This window comes from Sporisorium graminicola, chromosome SGRAM_19, assembly GCF_005498985.1.
Source record: "Sporisorium graminicola strain CBS 10092 chromosome SGRAM_19, whole genome shotgun sequence".
Classification (NCBI taxonomy): domain Eukaryota; kingdom Fungi; phylum Basidiomycota; class Ustilaginomycetes; order Ustilaginales; family Ustilaginaceae; genus Sporisorium; species Sporisorium graminicola.
The window spans coordinates 1-22,374 of NC_043728.1; the positions used below are offsets into that span (position 1 = coordinate 1).

General features: G+C 53.2%; 6 protein-coding genes across 6 annotated transcripts; 2 read left to right on the forward strand and 4 right to left on the reverse strand.

Moving 5' to 3' along the window:
• Window positions 1–959: 959 nt before the first annotated feature.
• On the forward strand, window positions 960–1,631 carry EX895_002979 (uncharacterized protein; the record flags this gene model as incomplete). Its single annotated transcript, XM_029883577.1, has 3 exons — window positions 960–1,251; window positions 1,340–1,469; window positions 1,544–1,631. The coding sequence occupies 3 exons, from the start codon at window positions 960–962 to the stop codon at window positions 1,629–1,631; spliced, it is 510 nt and encodes a 169-aa protein (XP_029739868.1).
• A 1,217-nt stretch (window positions 1,632–2,848) lies between these two features.
• EX895_002980 (uncharacterized protein) lies at window positions 2,849–7,174 on the forward strand (the record flags this gene model as incomplete). The annotated part of the gene is made up of 1 exon (XM_029883578.1): window positions 2,849–7,174. One exon carries the CDS (start codon window positions 2,849–2,851, stop codon window positions 7,172–7,174), a length of 4,326 nt encoding a protein of 1,441 aa, XP_029739869.1.
• A 10,595-nt stretch (window positions 7,175–17,769) lies between these two features.
• EX895_002981 (uncharacterized protein) lies at window positions 17,770–20,026 on the reverse strand (the record flags this gene model as incomplete). Its single annotated transcript, XM_029883579.1, has 2 exons — window positions 17,770–18,652; window positions 19,659–20,026. 2 exons carry the CDS (start codon window positions 20,024–20,026, stop codon window positions 17,770–17,772), a joined length of 1,251 nt encoding a protein of 416 aa, XP_029739870.1.
• A 93-nt stretch (window positions 20,027–20,119) lies between these two features.
• EX895_002982 (uncharacterized protein) lies at window positions 20,120–20,851 on the reverse strand (the record flags this gene model as incomplete). Its single annotated transcript, XM_029883580.1, has 1 exon — window positions 20,120–20,851. One exon carries the CDS (start codon window positions 20,849–20,851, stop codon window positions 20,120–20,122), a length of 732 nt encoding a protein of 243 aa, XP_029739871.1.
• An 84-nt stretch (window positions 20,852–20,935) lies between these two features.
• Window positions 20,936–21,184, reverse strand: EX895_002983 (uncharacterized protein; the record flags this gene model as incomplete). The annotated part of the gene is made up of 1 exon (XM_029883581.1): window positions 20,936–21,184. One exon carries the CDS (start codon window positions 21,182–21,184, stop codon window positions 20,936–20,938), a length of 249 nt encoding a protein of 82 aa, XP_029739872.1.
• A 38-nt stretch (window positions 21,185–21,222) lies between these two features.
• Window positions 21,223–22,275, reverse strand: EX895_002984 (uncharacterized protein; the record flags this gene model as incomplete). The annotated part of the gene is made up of 1 exon (XM_029883582.1): window positions 21,223–22,275. The coding sequence occupies one exon, from the start codon at window positions 22,273–22,275 to the stop codon at window positions 21,223–21,225; it is 1,053 nt and encodes a 350-aa protein (XP_029739873.1).
• Window positions 22,276–22,374: the final 99 nt, after the last annotated feature.

The window sequence follows — 22,374 nt, forward strand, 5'->3', positions numbered from 1 at the left end:
ACGTATCCTCGCACGGTGGTGGACGTGAACGGCTTGCGAAGTCCACCAGCGAGCACAGAGACTCCTTGTAGACCGCTTGATACGCACTTTGTCTGCTTGGATCGATGGAGAGCCGTTGTCGACCATGCCTGAAGCTGGCGGAGAAACATCTTGAGTCGGACAAGAGTTCCAGTATCGAGCAGACAGGAGATATGGTCGGGCTTGCGTGGAATGGGAAGTAGAGCGACACGAGGACAAGTGTGGTTTTGACAAGATATGTTCTTGTGCGAGCGGAGAAGTGCTGCAACAGGGTTCCAACATTGATGGCTTTCCTGATTTTTCCCAGTCCTGCTCGACCGCAAGTCTCTGCATTCATCGAAGCGCCAGAGACGCGCTCTTCAAAGAATGTCTCACTATCTTTCTCAAATGTCCCCGAACGCGGATGCAGAGCACACACCAGGCACGCATAGAGACTCAAAAGAAGCTTCAACCATGGTGAAACAGCAGAAGTTCCCTTTCAGTAACGTTCCTGATCGAAAGTATAGCTTGAGCACTTTCTGACAGCCCGCCACTTGGTGTCAAGTGCGGCGATGACTTTAGTGAAATTTTAGAGCTTGAAAGTTCTTGGTGGCGGCGGAATACACTGACCAAACCCGATTTCACTACACTGTTGCGTCTGGCTCATCGTTCACTCTAAGAGATTCGCTCTGAGTTCTACATGGTGAGACGCAACTGGCGCATGAGGCCAGACGTCATTGCTTTTGCTCTGCACAGCGCAAGTGAAGGTCGAACATTGCGAGAAAGATTTGTGTTTAAGCTGTAATAAGCCAGACATATACTGTTTGAAGCACGAGTCCGGGATTGCTACCAGCAATATCAGGGTCCGTACTCGAGTTATCCTTCTCGAATGGCAATTCATCGCCTTGCCACCGATACCTCCTACTTCCTGAAAACGCATTACAGACTGCAACGTCGCAATCATGCTTCGCCGACTTCAGTTCGTCCGAAGCACCGCAAATAGTGTTGTCTCATCGAAAGCGCCTTTCAAACACGCTCGTCGCCTATCGGTTTCGGCTTCAAGACCAAACAACATTGCACAAGACAAGACACAGAGTGGCACTTTGCGCCACCGTGATGCCGTCTCAGCAACGACTGCTCAGCCTGTGATGGTTGAATGGGTCGGGTGCTCGGGCAACACAGTAGCAAGACTTCCGCTTCACCAGGGCGAGACACTTTTGGATGCGGCTCGACGCAATCAAATCGAGCTTGAAGGTGAGTCCATCTCTTGCTAAGCATTCATGTCAAGGTAAGACTGCTGAAAATAACTTCTCCCATGACATTTCTGCGCGCGCATCGGCAGGCGCTTGTGACGGCAGCCTAGCTTGCTCAACATGTCACGTCGTGATGGAACAGAGGATCTACGATTCATTGATGCCTCCAAGCGATCAGGAAGAAGACCTTCTGGGGCTGGCTCACGGTCTTGAACTTGCGTAAGTATTCTTTTCGCTGACAACATAAGAGCAGATTTCTGAAGTACTTCGTTGCCATCATTGCTGCCTCTCAGCTCAAGGCTGGGCTGCCAAGTTCGTCTGCACGAGCTCGATCATTCGATCAGGACAAATCAAGTCAAGATACGCCTTAAAAGTACATGACAGTACCGGTACGGTACTCAAAAAGCCCGACAGGCTTCTTGGCTCCTCGAGTGGAAGAGGGAAAATAACATACATACTTGTGTCAGCCCTTGTATAGCCTAGAGCTACGCTGTAATTTTCTCCCGTCAGTGAAAAAAGACACATGACTCTCTCAAAGAAGCTTCGGCTAAGGCACTTTGTATCGACCGAGAGAAAAAGTCGAATGCAATTTTACCGTGAATTTTAGATTATATAAAATACAGTATGCCCCTGTGACGTGTACACGATTCTACGCCCAATCCGTCACGACCAGAGCAACATTTTATGTATCGTGAAGCTAACAATGGCCGACCCTGCGCCGACGGAACGCTGTCACCGCGTCTCATACAGGTGCGACACTAAATTGGTGGGAAAAAAAGAGAAAAAAACCTCTCCTCTCACAATGGGGAGAGCGGCTATCGCCCTCTGAAGCAATACGGCAGTCAGTTGTGTTTGTGGTACCTCCGTACATGATCCACTTTGACCACGTATGACTGAAACTGCGAGTCTCTGATCGATAGATTGAATGCGGCCTGACCCACCTGCTGTCGCCTAACGCTTCTGAGCAAGCATCGAGCCAATGCAGCTGAATGACCTCGGCTCGAGATAGAATGCATCCTGATGTTTGCGCAGTAATCGCTTCCACGCTTTTACTTTCAAATTTATAGCGCCTCTAAGTTTCTCACAAGGCAAATTGATCTGGTCGGCTGAAGGGTATCCGACGCCGGCAGCAAGCAAGATACATGCTATCGCGTTTGATGGATGCCTATACCCTAGGATACCCCTTCAGCTTCTTTTCCCTCTCTTAAACAAGGTCCGACCGTCGACCTGACCCTTTGTCTCTCCTTCTCACTACATCAAGCATATCATCACCCTACCTTTCCGTGTCGTGGCTTGACGTGTTACGAAGCATGCACCCTGTGCGAGAGGCGCAACTCCCTCCCCCGCTGCACCTTGGCTTCAGCATGCCTACATGCAATGATGGCGACTTTTCGCCTGTCTCAAACTGTCGCTTCTTCGACTTCACTCTGAGATTCTCCAACGTCGTCTTTGTTATCCTTCCCTCCTGCATTGCCATCGTTCTCTTTGCAGCTCGACTCAACCGTCTTCGACGTAAGCCAGATATCAGTGCAGTTTCGCAATCTCACCGGCTCTCGTTAGTTCCTTTTTGCCGTCCTCACGCGGATGCCGTCAGTCTCATGGGCGCTTCTGTATTTCTCATCAACGCTATCCTCAACCTCGTTGTCTTCGTCATCATTGCGGTACCTTCGTCAAGCACGCTGCGCCATGCGCTGGATCAGGCAACTGCTCTTCCTAGCTTCATCCTGCTACTCCTCGCTTCTGGTCTTGCTGTGCCTCTTTCGGTCGCTGAGCGCAGAAAGACGCGAGGAGGTTCTATGCTTTTGCCTCTCTGGCTTCTGGTATTGCTTCTCTTCAATGCCTCTCGTATTCGAACCTTCAACGCAGTACCTGCAGTTCGCAATTCTCCTGTCTTCCCTATCTATCTCGTTTCTTTCGGCTGCTTAGGCGTTCTGCTCACCCTCGAGAATGCCAGCGGTCTTCCCACTGCCCAGCACAACTCCACTCACGAGTCTCGCGCCGGCTTCTTCTCTCGCCTGCTGTTCGTCTGGGTATTCCCTCTCCTCTGGTCCGGCTTTCGTTCTCCGCTGCAGCCCGTCAATCTGCAAGCCCTCAAGCCAGAGTTTTACGGACAATCTCTTGCCCACGAGTTCATCGCTACCTGGACAGGTGTTTCCATTGAGCCGCAACGTCCTTGCTCCATGTCACAGGAACGCGACTTCGACGGCATGAAGAACAGAAGTGACACGAGCGCAGAGCACCCCGAAAGCGAAAGATACCCCCTCGAGAAGCTGCCTTCGTCTTGGCACGATGACGACGGAATGACTCCCGCCTATGGTCACAAGATCTTCCCTCAGAGAGTTGTACAGCGAAGCTTGCTGAGTGCAACACTTCGTGCCTTTCCCCGATCTGCACTGGCTCCTATGCCATGGAAGTTGTTGCTGACTGCATGTCAGCTTGCACAGCCCTTCTTGGTCTCGACTACGCTCGCCTTTGTCCAGTCTTACGCAGATAGCGACGAGGACCAAGCTCACGACACAGCACAACCCGTTGTTTACGGCTGGGGGTTGGTGGGCGCCTACGCCTTTATCTATCTCGGCATGGCCCTTTCAGAGGGTCAATTTTGGCACACCTCGTCGCAACTCATGGCCAAAGTGCGTGGTGCCTATGTGGAAGCCATCTACCGCAAAAGTCTCGATCTCCACGCGCGGGTTGCCCAGACCAGTGGCGGTGGCAAAGCCGCCAATCTGATGAGCGTAGACACCGAACGCATCGTTGATGCTATTGATGTCATTCATGAAATCTGGAGCGGATGCATTACAATCGCTGTTGGCATTTATCTACTGTACGCTCAGCTCGGTCTCGTCTTTCTGGCTTCCATCGTGAGTGTCGTAATCTGCTTCCTCTTGACTCCCTTTACTAGTCGAGGAATGGGCACAAAGCAAGGCAAATGGAGTGCATCCACGGACGAACGAGTCGATCTCACCACTAGCATCATCTCGGACATTAAAGGGGCCAAGCTTTCGGCCTACGAGGATGTTCTCCATGCAAAAGTCTGCAAAGCCCGCGCCAAGGAGCTCTCTGCACGCAGCACGTTGATGAAGCAGGTCACGGGAGTCATCACCTTCACCAACTCTGCTGGCGAAATGATGGGCTTTTTCACCTTTGTCACTCTCATCGTCGTCGACAGACTGTCTGGATCGAACCGATTCGATCTGAATACCGTCTTTACCACCTTGACCATCTTCCAACTCATCCGAAGGCCACTGTTTCAGCTCGGACAGCAATACGCCTCTCTTCTACAGGCGCGGTCCAGCATGGAACGTATCCAAACCTTCCTCACCAGCGAGGTAAAACCCGATGTCCGGTCTGCCATAGGCGAAGTCATGAATGCTGGCTCTGCTGCTCCGACTGGAAGCGATGGCCAAGAACTTCGTCATGCCGCCATTTTCAAAAACGCAAGCTTGGGCTGGGCCGAGGAAACTGTGCTCGCCGACGTCAATATCGAAATCCCTGCTGGCAAGCTGACAATGGTCTGCGGCCAGCTGGGTCAAGGAAAATCAACCTTGCTACTAGCCTTGCTCGGGGAATGCGATCTGCTAGCGGGGGAACAGCAGCTGCCATTGTTGGCGACACGTATTGCCTATGTCAGCCAAGACATATGGCTGCAGGAGAAATGTTCCATTCGCGACAATATTGTCTTTGCCACTGGCGATTATAACGAGGACCTTTACTTGCAAGCACTTCGAGCATGTGCCCTTACAGAAGACATCGAAAGACTGCCCGAAGGCGATGCAACACATGTTGATGCGCTGAGCGGCGGGCAGCGTCAAAGAGTTGCCGTAGCTCGTGCTGTGTATAGCGGTGCCGAAGCATATGTCCTCGACGACATCACTAGCGCTTTGGATGCCGAGACGGCTGCTCATATGTGGCGTGCTCTTATGGGACCTTCCGGTCTTTTGAAGGGCAAAACAACCGTGATGGCCACAAATGCTATCCATCTGCTTCATCATGCCCAGTTGGTCATTCGCATCGATGCAGGCAAAATTGCAGAGGCGGGTAGATATGAAACGCTCTCGCTGAAAGGCAAAGACTCTATGTCTCGCCACAGCCTGGAGTCACAACGGGTTCTTGCCCCCGAGGGCGAGAGTGCCTTGCAGCCAGGCTCGAACGATGATCACGAAGACATCCTCACCGGCTCCGTCGGTCTCAAGACGTACGAAACGTGGCTGAATGCCGCTGGCCGCGGCAAAGTCGTTGTTTTCCTCATTTTTTGCGTCCTCACGACCGGCACCCTCCTAGGCACACCGTACTACCTACAGGCGTGGGCTCAAGCCCAGCAAGAACATCGTTTCCGCGACTGGGTTGCTTGGACAGTAGGCTATCTCCTCCTGCCGCCTGCAGCCGCAGCTTTCCTTGCCACGGGATTTTGGATCTTCTGTGTCAACTGTGCCGAATCGGCAGGGAATCGTCTCCATGATGCCCAACTCAAGGCCGTCTTGTCGGCGCCCATCTCGTTCTTCACCCAGTGGACCACAGGGCAAGTCATCAATCGTTTCTCTCAAGATCTTTTCCACATTGACCAGACGTTTGTCTTTGCGATCATCAATACAGTCGGTGTTCTCATGATGTTGCTCGGTTCCCTGGTCACAATGATCGTCGCGACGCCGTACCTTGCCGTCTTGGTGATGGTGCTGTTTGTCGCTTCCTGGGCGATACAACGCCTCTACCTTCCCTCTAGTCGTCAGCTGCGCAGGCTAGAGATGGCAACCAAAAGCCCGCTGTACTCCGCCTTTGCCGAGACGTCTGTGCCGGCAGGCTTAGCCACGGTGCGCGCACTCCAGCGCGATAAAGCCTTGTTAGAGCGCAACACGGCATTGCTCAATGCCTCTCAGAGGCCCTACTATCATCTCTTCACCGTCCGCAGATGGCTTCAGGTTTGGCTTCTTCTTCTCACCACGATCACAAACATCGCCTTGGTTCTACTGGCGGTCGTGTTACGCCATTCATCGCACGCAGGAGTGCTCGGTGTTGCACTGGTACAGGCAACCTCATTGGGCGCTTCGCTGAATCAATTCATCGTCAACCTTACCGAAGTTGAAATCGCCGGCGTCGCCCTCGAACGTGTCCGCGAATTCTGCCTTGTCGAGCCTGAAGAACGCTCCGCCGCTGGCGAGAAGCTGCCTAACGCTAAACAGGAGGACGAGTTGACGATCGAGGGAAAGGTAAGCTTCAACAAAGTCTCGGTCTCCTACGGCGCAAATCTCAAGCCCGCCCTGCACGAGCTCAGTTTTGAGCTATCGGCAGGGAATCGGCTGGGTATCGTTGGCCGGAGCGGGTCCGGAAAGAGTACTGTGCTTATGGCACTATTTAGGATGATCTCGATGCGAGCCGGCACGATCCTGCTCGATGGAGTTGACATTTCGCAGATACCCATGAAGAAACTCCGGTCTGCTATGACTATCATCCCGCAGACGCCTCTTCTGCTTGCCGCCAGCATCCGCGAGAACCTGGATCCAGACCTAAAGTGCTCGGACGATGAAATTTGGTCGGCGCTCCACGCCTGTCACCTGACCGAGTTTGTGAAGAAACAGCCAAATCAGCTCGAACAGCTCCTGCTGACAGGAGACACATATATCAGTACGGGTCAGAGACAACTCCTGGCGTTGGCACGAGCATTACTGCGGAAGAGAAAGATCCTTGTTCTCGACGAAGCCACGAGCGCAATGGATGTCGAAACGGAAAAGACGGTGCAAGCTGTGCTGGCAACGAAATTTGCCAACTGCACTGTGATTGCGGTCGCTCATCGAATCGCCACCGTCATCGCATTCGATCAGATCATCTGTATGGCCAACGGTCAAGTTGTCGAGTCAGGAGCCCCACACGAGCTCCTCCGAGCCCGGGGCGAGTTCTGGGCTCTGGCTGCCGAGCAGAAGTGCGTGTAGGAGATGAAACCCAACTCGTAGCGTGCCAGATCGGGATCAACAGCGAGGGACACAATGGCAGAAATGTACGACAAGCTGCGCCGGTCAATAGAAAGGCGATGTTGCCACATGGGACCAAAACTACATTGTATCACCGAGTCATAGCATAGAATATGATCGCTCCAACGTCTACCCGCTCTAGCTTTCAATAGCAGACACTACTGCCTGAAGATCTCCTTACCCTGCAAGAATCTTGCAATATCTTGGAGCCGCTTCCCGCTCCTTGTTGGACCTGATTTTGACACATCATTTGTTTGGCTCTGATAGCCATAAAGAAGAGCGACAGGTCTTCGCAGAATGTCACGACTGTGTCGTGAGGAAGGGCAGGTGGTGCTGACGGTCAGACCTTCCATGTCTGAGCAAGCGAAGCGTCCCTTTGTGAGTCAATACTGACATGTACAGAGGTTCATCAGGCTCTCGGTTGGAGCTTCTTCACAGGGTTAAAACGAATCAATTGGCATTGACAGCTTAAGAACGAGGCAATCTAACGGTGCTAATGAGGCCCATGGTCAGCAGAGACAGGAGGGCCGTAAAAACAAAGACGAGCTCGGGAAAATGAAGATGCAGGCCGATTCTGTAGATGTTTGCAGTGAGTATCGGACCTAGCGTGCGCATCACACTGTCACAAGTATACAAGAGCGCTACGAGATCGTCATTCGACGCCGTCGCCGGCAAGAACGCCGTTGCAAGCGCAACAATCGTTGAACTAGCACCTGACGACAGACTGAAAGCGAGCAGTCCCAACGCCATGCCTGCGACACTACGCCAAAGTCCAGCGACCAGCGCAAGGGTCCAGGAGATGACGTCCATAGCTAGCGAGCCAAGCGCAAGAATGCGGTCGCTGTCGGAATCTGGGAGGCTGAGTGGCGTGGCGCGTCTGCGCTTGCGTACCCAGGCTACAATCGGTGGGAAGAGGAACATGAGGAAGAACCAGCTTATGAGACCAACGGAGCCAGATAACAAACTGAGATCTTTGGCCTTGAAGTTGAAACGCGATTGGACGTAGACAGCGTATACGTTGGTGGCAACATGAATTTCACTGGTCATCATGCTGGCGACCAACATCTTGGTGAGATTTGAGCTGGACCAAAGCAAACGAAATGGGCTGCAGGCGCCACGAAGCCCGTTCCAAAAGCTTGCGCCATGTCTCGGAGGATGGAGTCGGTCATCTTGGGATGAAAGAGCGGCGGGAGCTGCTGATGGCTTCAGCGGGAGACGCGGGATGGTCAAGCTGAGCAGGATGGTAGCGGCTGAGACTGTGGCGCCAATGCGAAGAGGGAGTAGATTGATGACGAGGTCTGATCCAGTCTCGAGATCGAGTGACTGAAGTATCAGAGTAGAGAGTAGCATACCTGCTGAGACACTCGCAGTCAACCTAGCCAGCCAAGTCGCCCGCAACTGAATGGGTACCAAGTCCAGAATGATGGTATTCGAGACGATGCTGAGGAGTGTGCCGCAGCCCATCAATCCCGACAAGACAGCGTCGAACAGAAGCATGTGTATGGATAAGGTTGGACTTGGGTGCCAGCCATCACGCGGCCCGTCGCTTTGCGCTTCTAATCGAATTCTTCCCGTAAAGTAAGTTACGAACCATGAATCTAGAGCGTTGAGCATTGCAGCCGCGAGCAAGGACCGTTCTCGACCAAGATGCTTGATGACAAGAGGACAGATCACCAGCGCCGAGATGCACGATGCAAAACTGTTCAGGCTGATGCTATAGGCAAAGACGTTTGAAAATCGTTCGTCTACTTGCGTCAGATGACAATTGTGCCCTGATTGGATTGACGACAAGCTTTCACCGTGGTGTTCAGCGCAGCTAAGAGCGTGCATCAGCTCGATAATCGTGGTCGATCCAACGTAGTCGGCGATAGTGGCCAGACAGTTGATTGCAAACACCACAATCAGCGGTGTGAGGGTAGCAACGCTCTCCCCGGGTTGAGCCACGTCAGCGTCGTCTGACTCCTGATGCGATGGCCTCTGCGAAAGCAGAGCTTCATTTTCTCCATGATTCGTACGTTGGAGCATTGGAAAACGCAGTGGCAACGTTGTTGGCTCAAGATGAACAAGGTGTGGAGTGCTGGAAATGACTTTGCTCTGTGAATGTTATCTCGCCAAGACTGGGCTCGGTGGATGGTTTCGAATACAGGCTGAAAAAAATAATGGCGAAAGGCTTGCAAGGCGGGCGACGTACTGCTTGAATCGTACTCCACGCTCTCATAGCACATGTTAATTTCCCGGGCCGCGTCGACCAGAATTCTTCTGACGTGTGCTTTGCCGAACTGTTTCAACTGAAAGTTGGGTTTTGATTCCCCTGTCGCATAAGCGGCAAGTGAGAACAGACTAGTGCAGCTTAGTGTGAAAATGCCCCTTCGTTTCTCGGCCGCGTAGCGCCTTCTTCGCCCCATTTTCTAAAATTGCAATTACATTAAAGAAGGAAAAAAAGAAGAAGAAGAAGCACACTTGGCCGGAGAACGTGGGGGTGTTTATTTACAGCGCGTCCGTTTCATACAGCAAATTCTTCACACGACTCGAATTCTGTGACGGTCTCCTCATACTGTATGTTTAATACCAGTTTCGATTCAAGGCTTTCTTCAAACTACTTTTGCTTGTCTGAGAACCTACTACGTACTGTTCTGGTAGGGGGCTTTCACCGGCACGTCGTCAAAGAAGAGACTTTCCTAGCATTCTGTTTCTGCCGATCGAATAGAGGACAATGATACTGCACTCCAAGAAGGCGGTGAATGTCGAATAAGCTCTAGCTAGCTATCGTGTCGGGTCTTTGATGATGTTCTTTATATCTGACGCCGGGCAAACCAACCGTGGAGGCCTATCGGCCAGGCCTTGCATTTTTTTCCCTATGCACTGTGTCCGTAGGGCATGGTCAACAAGAGGTTTTAGTGAAAATATAGTAAAGTTGCTTCAACGATATGTGGGGACTTTTTACCCTCAAGCAAACTCAAGTCCCTGTTGCAGAATTAGATGGTAGTATCAATGATCACCCACTAGACTAAAGCGACGGGTAATGAGCACCCTTGGGTCTACACTAGGTGCTTTCCCGTAACGCGCGTTGGTTGGCCATGCTTGTAAGGAACAGCCTCGCCACTTATCAAACTACGACTCGAATTGAAGCGACGAGATTTGAGCTTTGGAAGGGAGACCATCTCAATTCGCAACAATCGAATAAAAAGGACGCTTGAACTTCGGTGTCAACGTAATCGAAGTACTTGTCGACAACACCTCTCATCATCATCGTTCGTCAACATCGCCGGTGTCCCAACTGCAATCTCATCGTACACGCCCGATGCTGAGCCAAGGCGTAGAATTTGTCGCCATGACCGGTGGCTCTGGGGACGAACTCAAAGAGAAGAAGGCTGTTGCCCTATGCTATACCCAAGAAGGCTGGAAGGCTGACGGAAGACCCACACCAGCAGAAAGGGGGATTGACCAAGGACGAGCTCGAGTCGTCTCCGCTTGTAGAGACCCATCAGGGTGTGTCGAGGCCGAGCAATCTGCAGCTCTTGCAGACATTGCAGTTTCGAAGAATTTCGTCGACTGCGGTCTCGATTCGCGCTGTTTGACGGCAATCACAACAAATGTCAACAACCCCTTCAGCCCCGGCGAGACGAACCACTTCGAACAACACGCAACCATCCACACATATCTTGACAAAGCCTTCAGTCTCGATTTCTGCTCATCGTGGAGAGAAGATACTCGAGGATTCGGCAAACAAGGAGACAGCCTCGATGGCGAACGGTACTGGTCTCACACCCTGGGCGATCCGATCGTTCATCTTTTAAAGTCGCAAAAGTACTCCGAGTTTCAGATTGAGCGGTTCCGTGCCTTCTTTTCTTCTCACCTGATCCAAGCTTTAGGAGAGCGCTTCGATCACAGGAAGAGTAACAACGGCTCCAAATGGTGCTCCTTGATGTGTGACGATGGTTCACCTGTCGAGATGGGTCTAGCATGGAAAGCCAAAAATGATGCTCCTCATGCACAGGTACGCTTTGCTATCGAGCCTGTTGATGATGACGAAGTACGTCAATCGGGAACGAATCTGGGCGCGACGCACAGACTGATCCATCAGCTTCAAGAATGCGGATACCTCTCCTTCAACGGCAGGGATCTTTTCCATCGTGTCGACCATGCCGTCTCCGAAGTTTTAGACTCTAGCGATGTGGCCTCCAAGACGCAAACTCGATATATGGTCGGCTTCGATATACTTCGTCCTGAAAGTGCCCTTGAGCAGTTGGTACAGATCAAAGCCTATTTCGTGCTTCCTGGCTTGTTCTCGCCCAGAACAGCAGCGGAACACGACTCGGCATACGGCCAGCTCGAGAAGATACTCGAAGCCATCAAGGACGTCGCACCCGCTCCGGGGTTGACTCATCTCAAATCGTACCTGGACACGCTTTCGGATGCTACCACAGGCCGTCCTGTCATCCTTTCGGTCGATCTTGAAGCGAACGGTCGTCCACCATGCTCAACGCGCATCAAGGCCTATTGGCGATTCCCCAATGCTACCGCTCAGTGTGTTGGTTCTCACATGAATTTGGGCGGCAGATGGGCGCGACCTATTGATGTTGGACAAACAGCCGAACGGGCGTGGTCGAAGCTCATGGCCCCTGTTCCTGTGTATCACACATTGGATGAAACCGGAGACTACTATGGTGCCAAAATCGTAGATCCATTCAAGTCAACTGGAGGATCTCTATTCTACTTCGACCTCAGCTGGAAAGCACCCGATGCCACGGAAGGGGCTGCAAGACCTGCTCCATCCAAAGCATATGTTCCTGTCAGACATCTAAATGCTTCGATTGCAGATACAGGCTGTCCAGAAGGAAATATCGTGGAGCTCGAAATCACTCGTCGCTGTGCGAATCTCCTAATCGACACTGGACGTGTCAGAGCGGCCAGAGCGTATCTCAAAGCCCTAGCTCCCTTTTGCCGTCGTTCGAACAGTGACAAGGAGGATATCTGCCGCTTTGCTCCAGTGACTGGCACTCACACGTATGTCTGTGCAGAAGGACCACCATACAAGCCGGACATCTGTATTTATATAAGACCATTCCTTTGCCCCTGGTGACGACATTGAAATTTTAGAAGAGCCGGCTCTACACAACATCGTGTTCTCCATTTCGTACTTTGATATTGCCTTCAAGCACAATGCATGCATGTTGTCAATCGCGATGTCTGTCCTTTTTCCCTGTAAAGCCCCGGTCATCTGCATTCAGGAAGATCCAGTTACCGGCTCTGGGTTGCAGCACATGAACGCGATCTCGCTGAGCACAAGAACACCGAAGGACGCACGTGATGTAGTAGCGAATTGAACATAGCACGTGATAGATTGCCAGCAGAATAGGTCATGGCAATTGTCATGTCGACCAGGCCCTCAAAGCATGAGCCAATTACTGTATGGCCTCGTGAACGCAATTTAAATACCCTTACCACTTCAGTGAAGGCCAAAAACGTTGTCTCACTTCGACTTGTTGATCTTCATTCGCTCGGAAGGAGGTGTTCCGATTCTAGAATCGTCGGAGTCCATAATTTGAAACCTGGAACAAGACCCGAGAAAACCTTGTCCCGGCTGAGCGTCACTCGCTGCATGGGTGAGAGAGAATGATTTGATTGCGGCTCGGCCTATGGCAAGACCTGAGAGCTCGATGAGGCTACCTGCCCGCCGGAAAGGGGGCTGGAAGAGCGCAAGGGCGAGCGAAAAGACAAAGGGAGGGAGTACAGGGAGGGAAAGAATCGAGCTCTAGGCTAGCCTAGCGACGATGAGAGAGAGGATGGAAAACTAGATACAGTACTGTACATGGCATAGGTACACGACGACGTGGCCGTGGCATGAGCACATGAAGAGGTGGGAGGACAAGCTCCGCTCGCCCAGACGGCCTCGCCCTGTCGCACGAGAGGCAATGCGTTGCGTCGACCTGGTCGTGGGCGTCCTGCGCCTCGAATACACAGGAATTTGGAAAAACAGGGCAAACCTCACTCTCCGTAGAGCTGCATGTAACCCGCCTTGTTCCTGTCCTCCCAAGTTGAGTCTTTGAACTCATTTTGGCGGCTGAATCAAGGTACGTCCAGTAGTGTATACGCTGATATTCTGTTCAAAATGAGCCTTGCAAGTTTCCCCGCGTAGGCTTCTGAATGTCATTCTTAGTGCGTCGCGCTTCGATGCATAGAATTGATCAACGTGACATATGATTCTTCCTGGCGCCCCAGTGCGCCAATTGACATGTCTGCTTCACTTGTTTTTAGACGCCAGGCGAAGCTGAATTTAGAACAAAATAAAATAGAATAAAATAATAATTATCAAAATTAAAAAAAAAAATTAAAAATAAAAGGTACAGAATGTCTGGTCTTCGGGGAGTTAGGCGAATGTGGCGGCTTGGCACGGCGTTGGGGAAAATCGAGGTCTGATAGGAAAGATCAAGCCGATCGAGAAATAAAGCGACGAGGAAGATACAGTACAGTGTAAAAGATCTAAGTATTATGAAAAGTCGACCAGCACGGTGCAAGGACGGACTGTTTCAGCGAACTACATACCAGGCGAGGCCAGCCCTCAAAAGGTTGAGTTCAGAGCGGAGCAGACGGCCTCGGATGCTCGGTTTTACAGCTGTAGAATTTCTGATCGTTTGCAGTACTGGGTCTGCTGTGCTCTGTCTTGTCTTTTGCCCTCAGGTCCCCTGTTTTGACGTCAAGTTGACCCGGTCGGCCTTGGGCATGCTTGCCTGGAGGCAGCGCACCTGCTGCTGCAGAGTGTGGCTAGAAATCCTTTTGGTACAGTGTTCAGCTTGCGCGATCAGAAACTTGCACTCAGTCATGCTGGAAACTTGCCACGACAGGATGCAGTGCTTGCATTGGCCGATGACCTTCATTCTGGTCCAATAGCATTGGGTGCGAGCCAATCCCAATCGTCCTCGAGGTACGTTCGCTCGCCACACGAGGTGATTCGGAATTTCAAACCTCATATCTTGAACTCACACACCACAGCAGATTCGCGTAGCGTAAATTTTTTTTACAGCCGACATGCCTAATAGTCCCACAGAGGACGGCTGGTTTCGGTTCCGCCCGGCGGACCGACTTCGCCGAAACAGTTTCCGCCATCTATCGGCGTCTGCACCATCATGTGGGTCATCTTTCGTGCACTCGAGACCGTTTGCCGCGTCCACGCTGTGATTTTGCAGCTCTGCCGCCTTCAACGTCCAGCCACATTGAAGCGTGTGCTGTGAAGCCTATGCCTGGCCATGTACTGTACAGTCTTCCTCCGTGCCGATCCCTATGTTTAATACCATCCCCGTTTAGGAACTTTACCTTTGCCTCGCACGACAGAGCCGGTCCAGAACAACGCAGGCAACCCGAAGCTCGTAGCCCCACGGCAAGTTTAGGCAGCTTCGGCGCCTCGTTTGTATCATTTCCCGTCATGCTTGCACGTGAGCAGTAAACGGGGCACCCACGAAAAGAGGCGCTCTGCCGCTCTTGCTGCGCATGTGAACAGTAGGCGAATTAAGCAGTTGCACGCCTTTCTTGCACGTCTGTGGCCGACCGCTTATATATTGTCGTGGGTCCGCTGGCTTCTGGCCGCCCGCGAACCGCCCACGATGCAGCAGCTTCCTGCATGAGCCCTTTATCCAAGCGCACACTTGCAGAGACGAGCTCGAACCACTGGTCAATTTGGTGGCTTGCCAAACTTTGCGCACACAGCACAGCATGAAATCCATACCCCTGTGTCGTGCTAGCTCGACTTTACGGCCCTTCTCCCGTCCCCGACATTGCTCGAGTCACTGTTCTGTCAGATTTTCAATCCCTGCGCATTATCGTGCGTTGTAGATTGCGGCAAAACAAAGCTGATCCGATGGTCACGTAGTTTAAAAAGCGCGACTCCTTTCTTTCACGTTGGAGGCTTCTTGTTATCAGGCGTCCCATGCATATACACATCCACTTCGTCACCCATCGTCATGAACTCTTGCGTAGAAGGGCCACTTGACGATATTGCACCGCTTTGGCAGTATGTCCTCTCGGACTCGAGCTTTTTCCCAGCAGCTGCGTCCATCGCGAATGACGGATGGCCCAGTACCTCACCCTGCACAACAGCATCATCCCCCTCGACTTGCACAAGTGCTATTTCATTGCTCCCTAGCAATACTGACCTCACAGTACAGGACTACCGACAGAGTGTGGCAACTTCGGCTTGCGCCTGGCTACCCGTCGCTGATGATCCATCTTGGTTGTTAAAGACACCCGCCCTCGACCTCGTCCAAAACTCGGGACATGCAGATACAGCCGCAGTCATGGGTGGTGAGCGTTCAGGAAGGAGGCACGATACGTCACATTGCAGCAATAGGGGTCATTCTCCATACAACGATGCTCGTGCGTTCAACTGCCTCTGGCCAGGGTGCAACAAGTCCTACCGACGGCTTCAGCATCTGAACGCTCATATAGATTCATGCGGTCATGGTTTCAGGGAGTCGCTTCGTACCGGCAGATTTGCGCTACACAGAAGCGCCCCCAAGGATTCGAGAGCAGCCGGCACAGAACCTCTTGCGAGACCTCTCGCGACCACCCACGACTTGCGACAGCCGACAGCTCAGCACGACAGTATGGGACCAAGTGGCGCATTGCAGCTCCTTGGTGTCACACCCTTAGGCCCAGCAGGCTCTGCCCAGTCTTGTCCATTGTGCGGACGATGTGCTTGAGGATAAAGTTCTCGTGCTGATGCGCTTAGCAACTTTCAATGGAATCGAACGCCTCCTCAAGCAACACTAACCGCCTGGACTCGCGGATTTGAGGCATCCACGGCAGCATTCGAAACGCTTTCCTGTGCCTAAGATTTGCCGTTATTCCTCTCGTCGAACTTCGCATCTTTAAACCTCTTCTCTTCAAAGCTGGCGTCTGCCGTGCGTGCTACCCTGTCTTTCTTATTGCCACAACCCAGCGCGCGAACATTCTGTACGTACGAAAGAAGCGTTCATCTTGCATTTACTCTCTCTTTGCTTCTTGCCCAGCTTTTTTCCAAGTTTCCAGTACTCTTCATTAGGGCCGCCATAACTTATGATGCTTGTGTTGAGCTCTTCCGTTCCCAATTTGAAGAGAGGCAGCCGTTCACCGCACTTGCGAGACTGCAGCGCGAGGACCATGGTTGTTCTTCCGGCGATGTGCCAGCACAACTTTGCCCTTATGCCATCACTCGCTGCTGACTCAGAAGATGTAATTGACCACGACTTCCTGGTTACTGGATGCGGTTATCTACAATGTCTCTCTGTAATATCGAGAAATGCCAGGATACATCCTAAGCACGCATCAATTAGACCTTGTGCCAAGGAAGCATCTCTTACGGCAGGTCTGAGTCAAATTGTACGCATTGCTGCATTTGGCTGGTGTGTATAGTGGAAACCTTCCAGCGCGTCATTGGGTGTTCACAGGAACTAGCTGCCTTTGTCATGAGATGAGTTCGCAGTATATGGCTCGAAAGGGGCAGATGCATACATTCGTGCCGCGAAAGGATGGTGATATCCAGTGCGGAATCAATGGCTGCCGGGTCTCAAAGTCCACCTTCTAACCCGCACAAAGCCGCATTTCCCAGTATCACCACCTCAATTGGCACACGCGTTACATGGCAATGACAGGAAATCAGCGGAGGTCCATTTGTCAGACGTTCCCAGGCGCATACAAAGGAAGACCGGCAAACCGTGTGAGATGCGTGGATGGTGATCAGACTAGCCGATTCGCTGATTGCAGGATCTGAGCAAGGAAGGCACAACGAGCCAAAGCGACAAAACGCAAGGTCAATCATCTGAATGATCATGATGGGTCTGCTCCGTCTCGGCAGCACGCATGCGTTTGGTCTGACCCTTGGCATAACCCCTCTTGCTTGACGACCAGAGATGGTTGCCGTGGGAGGAAATTTCGCTGAGCAATGGCATGAATCCTTTCGACTCGCGAATTTGTCTTCGAGCCTCGGACAAGGATTCTTTGGGCAGCTGGCGAACGGCATTGATAAAGTCCGAATCGAACCGGTTGTTGCCCAAACAACCGAGTCCAAACATGGTCGGCATCAACCCACGCTCCTCGCCTAGCAGTCAATCGACACTGGATACCGCTCGGAGTCCAATCCGGAAACGTAGATGCCGAAACGGGTCTGTTGGTGCTGGTGCTTCTGTCCTGGACCTTCCTTGCGCTTGTTAGGTGGCGTATCCTCCCTCACCAGAGACGGAATTCTAGACGGCCCTCGAACGTCCAGATGGAGCTCCAGAGTGACACATGCAGCCTGGGGCTGCGCTTTATCGTCGCTGTCGGCTGACCCCAGGTTTGGTCCCAGAGGATCAGGAAAACGGGGTTCGTGCTGTTCGTTCTTGACCTGAAAAGCAACAAACGAAAGGCGGTTGATATCGAACAAGTGTTTGTTAATTGGAGGAACCGTGGGCGAGTCGTATACGGGTATGAGCAGATCCCAGCCTGCTTGGGTTAAGATGCCGCGCATTGTGGCATGTCGAAGCCAGCAATTGGCCAGCAGGCCACGGTCGAGCGGCTTATCCATGCTGATTTGCTGAGTGAGATTAGCGACATGCTTGAAGTTGAGCCACTGGCCGTCTCGGCAGCCGTGGGTCGTACTTGCTGCCGATCAAGATGTCGAGCCATTGATCGAACCAGACGAGGCCCATGCTGCACTCGTACCTTGCAGAATTGTTGTCGTCAGAACCAAAGTTGGCAAAGGCATGCTGATACAACTGGCCAGCGGCAAAGTCGGCAGCCATGCTGCATACGAGTTGAACGCCTTCTTTGCCCTCCAGACCTATGTCCAGGCCGACCGAGGTGCGGGCGAAAGCTAGAGTCATGATGGCAGTCGACCACTTGAGGGCGATCTTGCTTGGCTCGTGTCGAAAGGACCAGGCGGCGGCTACGCTGAGCGGAGGCTCGCTCACGACGTGCGATTTGATGACGTCGGGGTAAGGATGAACCTTTTCGAGGTAACGGAGGTTGTACGAGATCTGCCTTTTGACAAATTCGTGCCACGGCATTTGCTCCATGGCGCACGAGCGGCCCATGGGCACCCGCTGCAGGACCAAAGCCATGATGCCCTGAAACGTGCCGTCGTCCAAGTTGACATCGAGATCAGGGAGCTTGGACGGCCAGCGCCACGAAGAACCCCCGACGAGCTTGCTGGCAATGGCACGGCAGCGCAGCAGGTGGTGTTCGTCTCGGTAAAGGATGTGGTCGTTCCAGAGTGGGCGGCCCAGCTTGGGGATGTGGAGGTTGAGACTTTGGAGGGAGCATCTGCCTGCCTTGATGTCTTGGCTGAGCTTGATGGCGTCCTCGGGCGTCGGATGCACGTCAAGGGGCAGCGCAGTGAAAGGGGTGGGCAGCTGATGCGTGCCTGCAAAGAAGTCGGTCCTACCTGATGCGGCTGAAGCTGCTTTGCCGACCGAGGGCAAGATTTTTCTGTTGGTATCGACGAGGAAGATTCAGCTGCGTTGAGGCTCTGCGTAGCTCCAAAGACGGCGCAAATGGGGCAGTTGTGTACAAGCTGCTCCCCAGTCGCCAAATCTCCTCGGCTTTGCCAGAAACACCCGGCCTCCCTGGTTGCAAGCCACTCTGGTTCCCTGCAGATAGATCCATCCGCATGCGCTATGCCCGTAGCATTGTCGCCGAACATCGATTGCTTATACAGTATATAGTTCCCACAGTTTCCCATCAGCGCCCTTTCCTCCCCATCCTCTCTCTGAACACAGGATCTCAAAAAGAAAGATCAACATGGTGTACGAAGCGACTAAGCTGCTCGGCGAAGGTTCCTTCGGCAAGGCTATGAAGCAAAATGCTCAGACAACACTACTGTAAGCTCGACCGTTGCGCGCTTGGCCAGTGTCCCAAGCAACGGTCGCATCGAGGTGACGGCCGGCTGTCGCCTGCCAAAAAGTCAGATTGGACCGTTGCGCACTTCATCAGTGTCCCCATTTCGAACAACTTCACCGTGGTGGCCGTCGAAAAATTCCAACCGTTGCTGGCACTAGATCAGTGTTTTCCGGGACCGACCGTTGCTTTTTTTTTGTCATGTGAGATCTCGCACAATTGGCAGGACGGCCGCGGCCGTCGCGGGGGAGCGGCGGCCACGAACCAGGGCTAGGGTCGCAAAAATCAAGCGTTCACCGCAAGCTGGATCAGCATTCGGCCAATAGCAATAATCGAGCTTCTAGCTGAAAGCGTATCGGAGATCAAGCGATCAAGGGATCAAGGGATCAGCGGGTCAGATCGTTAATATTGGCGGATTGGGTATGAGATGAACCGCGCAAGATCGATCTCTCAAGGATCGGGTCGAGTAGTCGATCTCAGAAATTGAAGGGAATTGCTGGATGAATACAACGCACCTGCAATTTGGAAGCAGAACGTCTTAAGGTGAATTCATATATTTTCAAATAGATCGCACCGTGCACCTCGATAAAACCATAACCTTATGAAGAGAACGGCGGGATTCTTAGCCCTAGCCCTAGCCCTAGGCCAGCGGCCGTTTGTAGTGGACACGGTCGCGACCGTCCCGCCAAAATCCTCCAAAAAGCCATTGATCCGCTCACCGTGGTTTCTTGGCAGCATCTTCCAGCAATTGCAGTCTTGGAAGCGGTGGTGAAACCCCTTTGAACCGTGACACGTGTGCTGGCGGCAGAAGAGGTAGCAGAGGGAGCACATGTTGGTGAAGCCGTCCAGGAGCGCCTTGATGCCGGTGCCGTCCACCTTGGGTGGTGTATCTGGGAGCGGTGCATTGTCCAAGGCAGAGTCGTCCAGGGTCAAGGGTCCTGCACTTGGCTCCTGTGCTGTCAACATGGTTGCAGGGAAGACATCCAGCACCTGGCTCCTCCTGCTGCTGCTCCGCTGGTTCCGCTTCTTGCACAGTGGAGGTGAGTCCAGGGCAATCACCTACGGAGGCGGGGTGGATGGAGCAGCAACTCCAGACTTGCAGAGATCACAAAGTGCCAGATCTGGCTGGCTGAGGCATGTCACCGGCATGCCATCCAGATACATGGAAAGGACCAACCGCCGGCACCGCTGCTCATGGATGTACTCCTGAATCGTGTCCTCCTGCTTACGCTGTGTTGCCAGCAGCACTGCAGAGGTTGGATCACCGCTTCGACCTGCCCGGCCAGACTCTTGGACATAACTGACCAAGTCCGAGGCGCCCCCATAGTGAACCACAAGCTGGACATAAGGCGGATTGATGCCAGTTCCAATGGCAGAAGTGCCAACCATGATGCGTGTGCTGTCTCTGGTCTCGGAGGCGGCACACGCAAGCCAAGCAAGGAGCGTGGCCATCTTGCTCTCGGCTTCAATCTGGGAAGTCACAAAGGGGCAGCCAAGGTCGCCATCCAGCATCTCTGCATTGCTTTTTGACTTGCAAAACACCATCACGGGACCGCAGGGATGAGCACGCAGCAAACCCTGGAGGCAGAATGGCAGTTGTGCTGTTGATGCCACCTGCTTCACCAAGTAAGAGATGTTCTTGCGGTTCGTGGCGGCCCGGATCAGTCCTGCACCGTCTTGTGGGAGCATCAGGGACTCCTTGAAGGAGGCCACCATGGACGGTGGCAGCGTGGCAGTGAGGAAGTACAGAGGCACTGTCACACTCGACACCAACCGCTTGAACTTGTCCATCACTGGGCGGAAGTGCACTTGTGTGATGGTGACATGGCATTCATCAAAGAAGAGGGCAGCCAGCCGCTCCTGCTGCTGGAGACGCTAGATCCACAGCCCAAACGGCTCCGAGTAGCAGTTCTCTGCTGCAACAAAGACAAGAGCACTGCCCTCCACCTTGTCAGAGCACTGGTAGCCTGCCCACTTGCTGGCCACAATGCCAACGTCTCTGCTTTGGCGGATGAGATCCTTGATGAGCGCAACAAACGGCACCACCACCACCACCACCGACGCGGGCCGCAGCCAGAAGAGGGGAGCTGTGAAGAGTGCCGACTTGCCCGATCCCGTGGCCATCACAATGATCAGCGGGGTCTCCCCTTGATGGATGGCATTCAGCGCACAAGCCTGCTCCACAGTCCGTGTACGGTGATGCCCAGTTGCCTGGAAGAGAGCATGGCTGATCTCTGCAGAATCGCCGCAGATCGGCTGGAAGTGGTGGTGCCCGTGTGGCGACTAGCTGGCTGTGCAGTCGAGTGCTCCAGCTTCTGCTTGACCAACCGCAAATCTTCTTGAACCGTGTCAAGCTGCCGCTTCACCGCATGGAACACCTTGGTAGACTCGGTGCTGCTGTGACTCACTCCTGTTGGCGTCAGCTCCCGTACATCTTCTTGAAAGCGTGACCGCAACTGCCAAAAGGCATGCCACCGCTCCGAAACGTCCAGCATGGCAGCCATGCTCTCTTGTGTCAGCTGGTTCAGCATGCTGGCGTCCAGACCATAATGCTGCTGTGCTGTGTTGGTGGAGTGCCCAGCCTGCAGATCATGCGTGTGGTCCTCTGCGTCCGTGGACCATGCTTTCATTGGTCGGATCAGCTTGCGGTCGATGCTGACAGCCAGCTGCCGCCATGTACGCAGAGGAAGACCATTGGATGTGGTTGAGATGTACTGCTTGCAGAGACTCTTGAGCGTTGCGCTGATGGCGGCTGTTTCCCAAGGCTTGCCAGCATGGTTGACCAGCAGCATCGGACTTGCTTCTCGTGGCTGGACAACCGCATTGTAGAGCAGATGGACAAACGGCACCACCTCAGCAATGTATAGCACCACCAGGCAACCAATGCCATGCGGCAAGAAGCGGGGGATGATCCTCTGCCGGCCAGTGCCTTTGTTGCTGGGCAGAGCGGTAAACACGCTGCTGTCGTGCACAAAGAGGTTGCGTGGACTAAGCAGCGTGTTGGTGTGCTGCAGTTGCGCAAGCTCCGTTCCTCGGGCAGGCAGACCACTGCTGAGTTCAATCAGCACCGCAAGCAGCCGAGTAAACTCGTTGTGAACCGCAAAGTATGCCTGAGCCGCACTGGGATCAAAGTCCAGACCGTCCGAGTAGGCATCCAGCAAAGCATGGGCCACAGGCGCATGCCCGCCAACTGCGCGGCACAGGATGCTTGGCATCGTAGGGGAGGGTAACGTTGCATTGGCAAAGTGGAAGCCTGGCTGGGTGTTGCGGAGGCTGTCTTTGACGCAGCCAAGGTCGATCAGGTGCGCATCCTC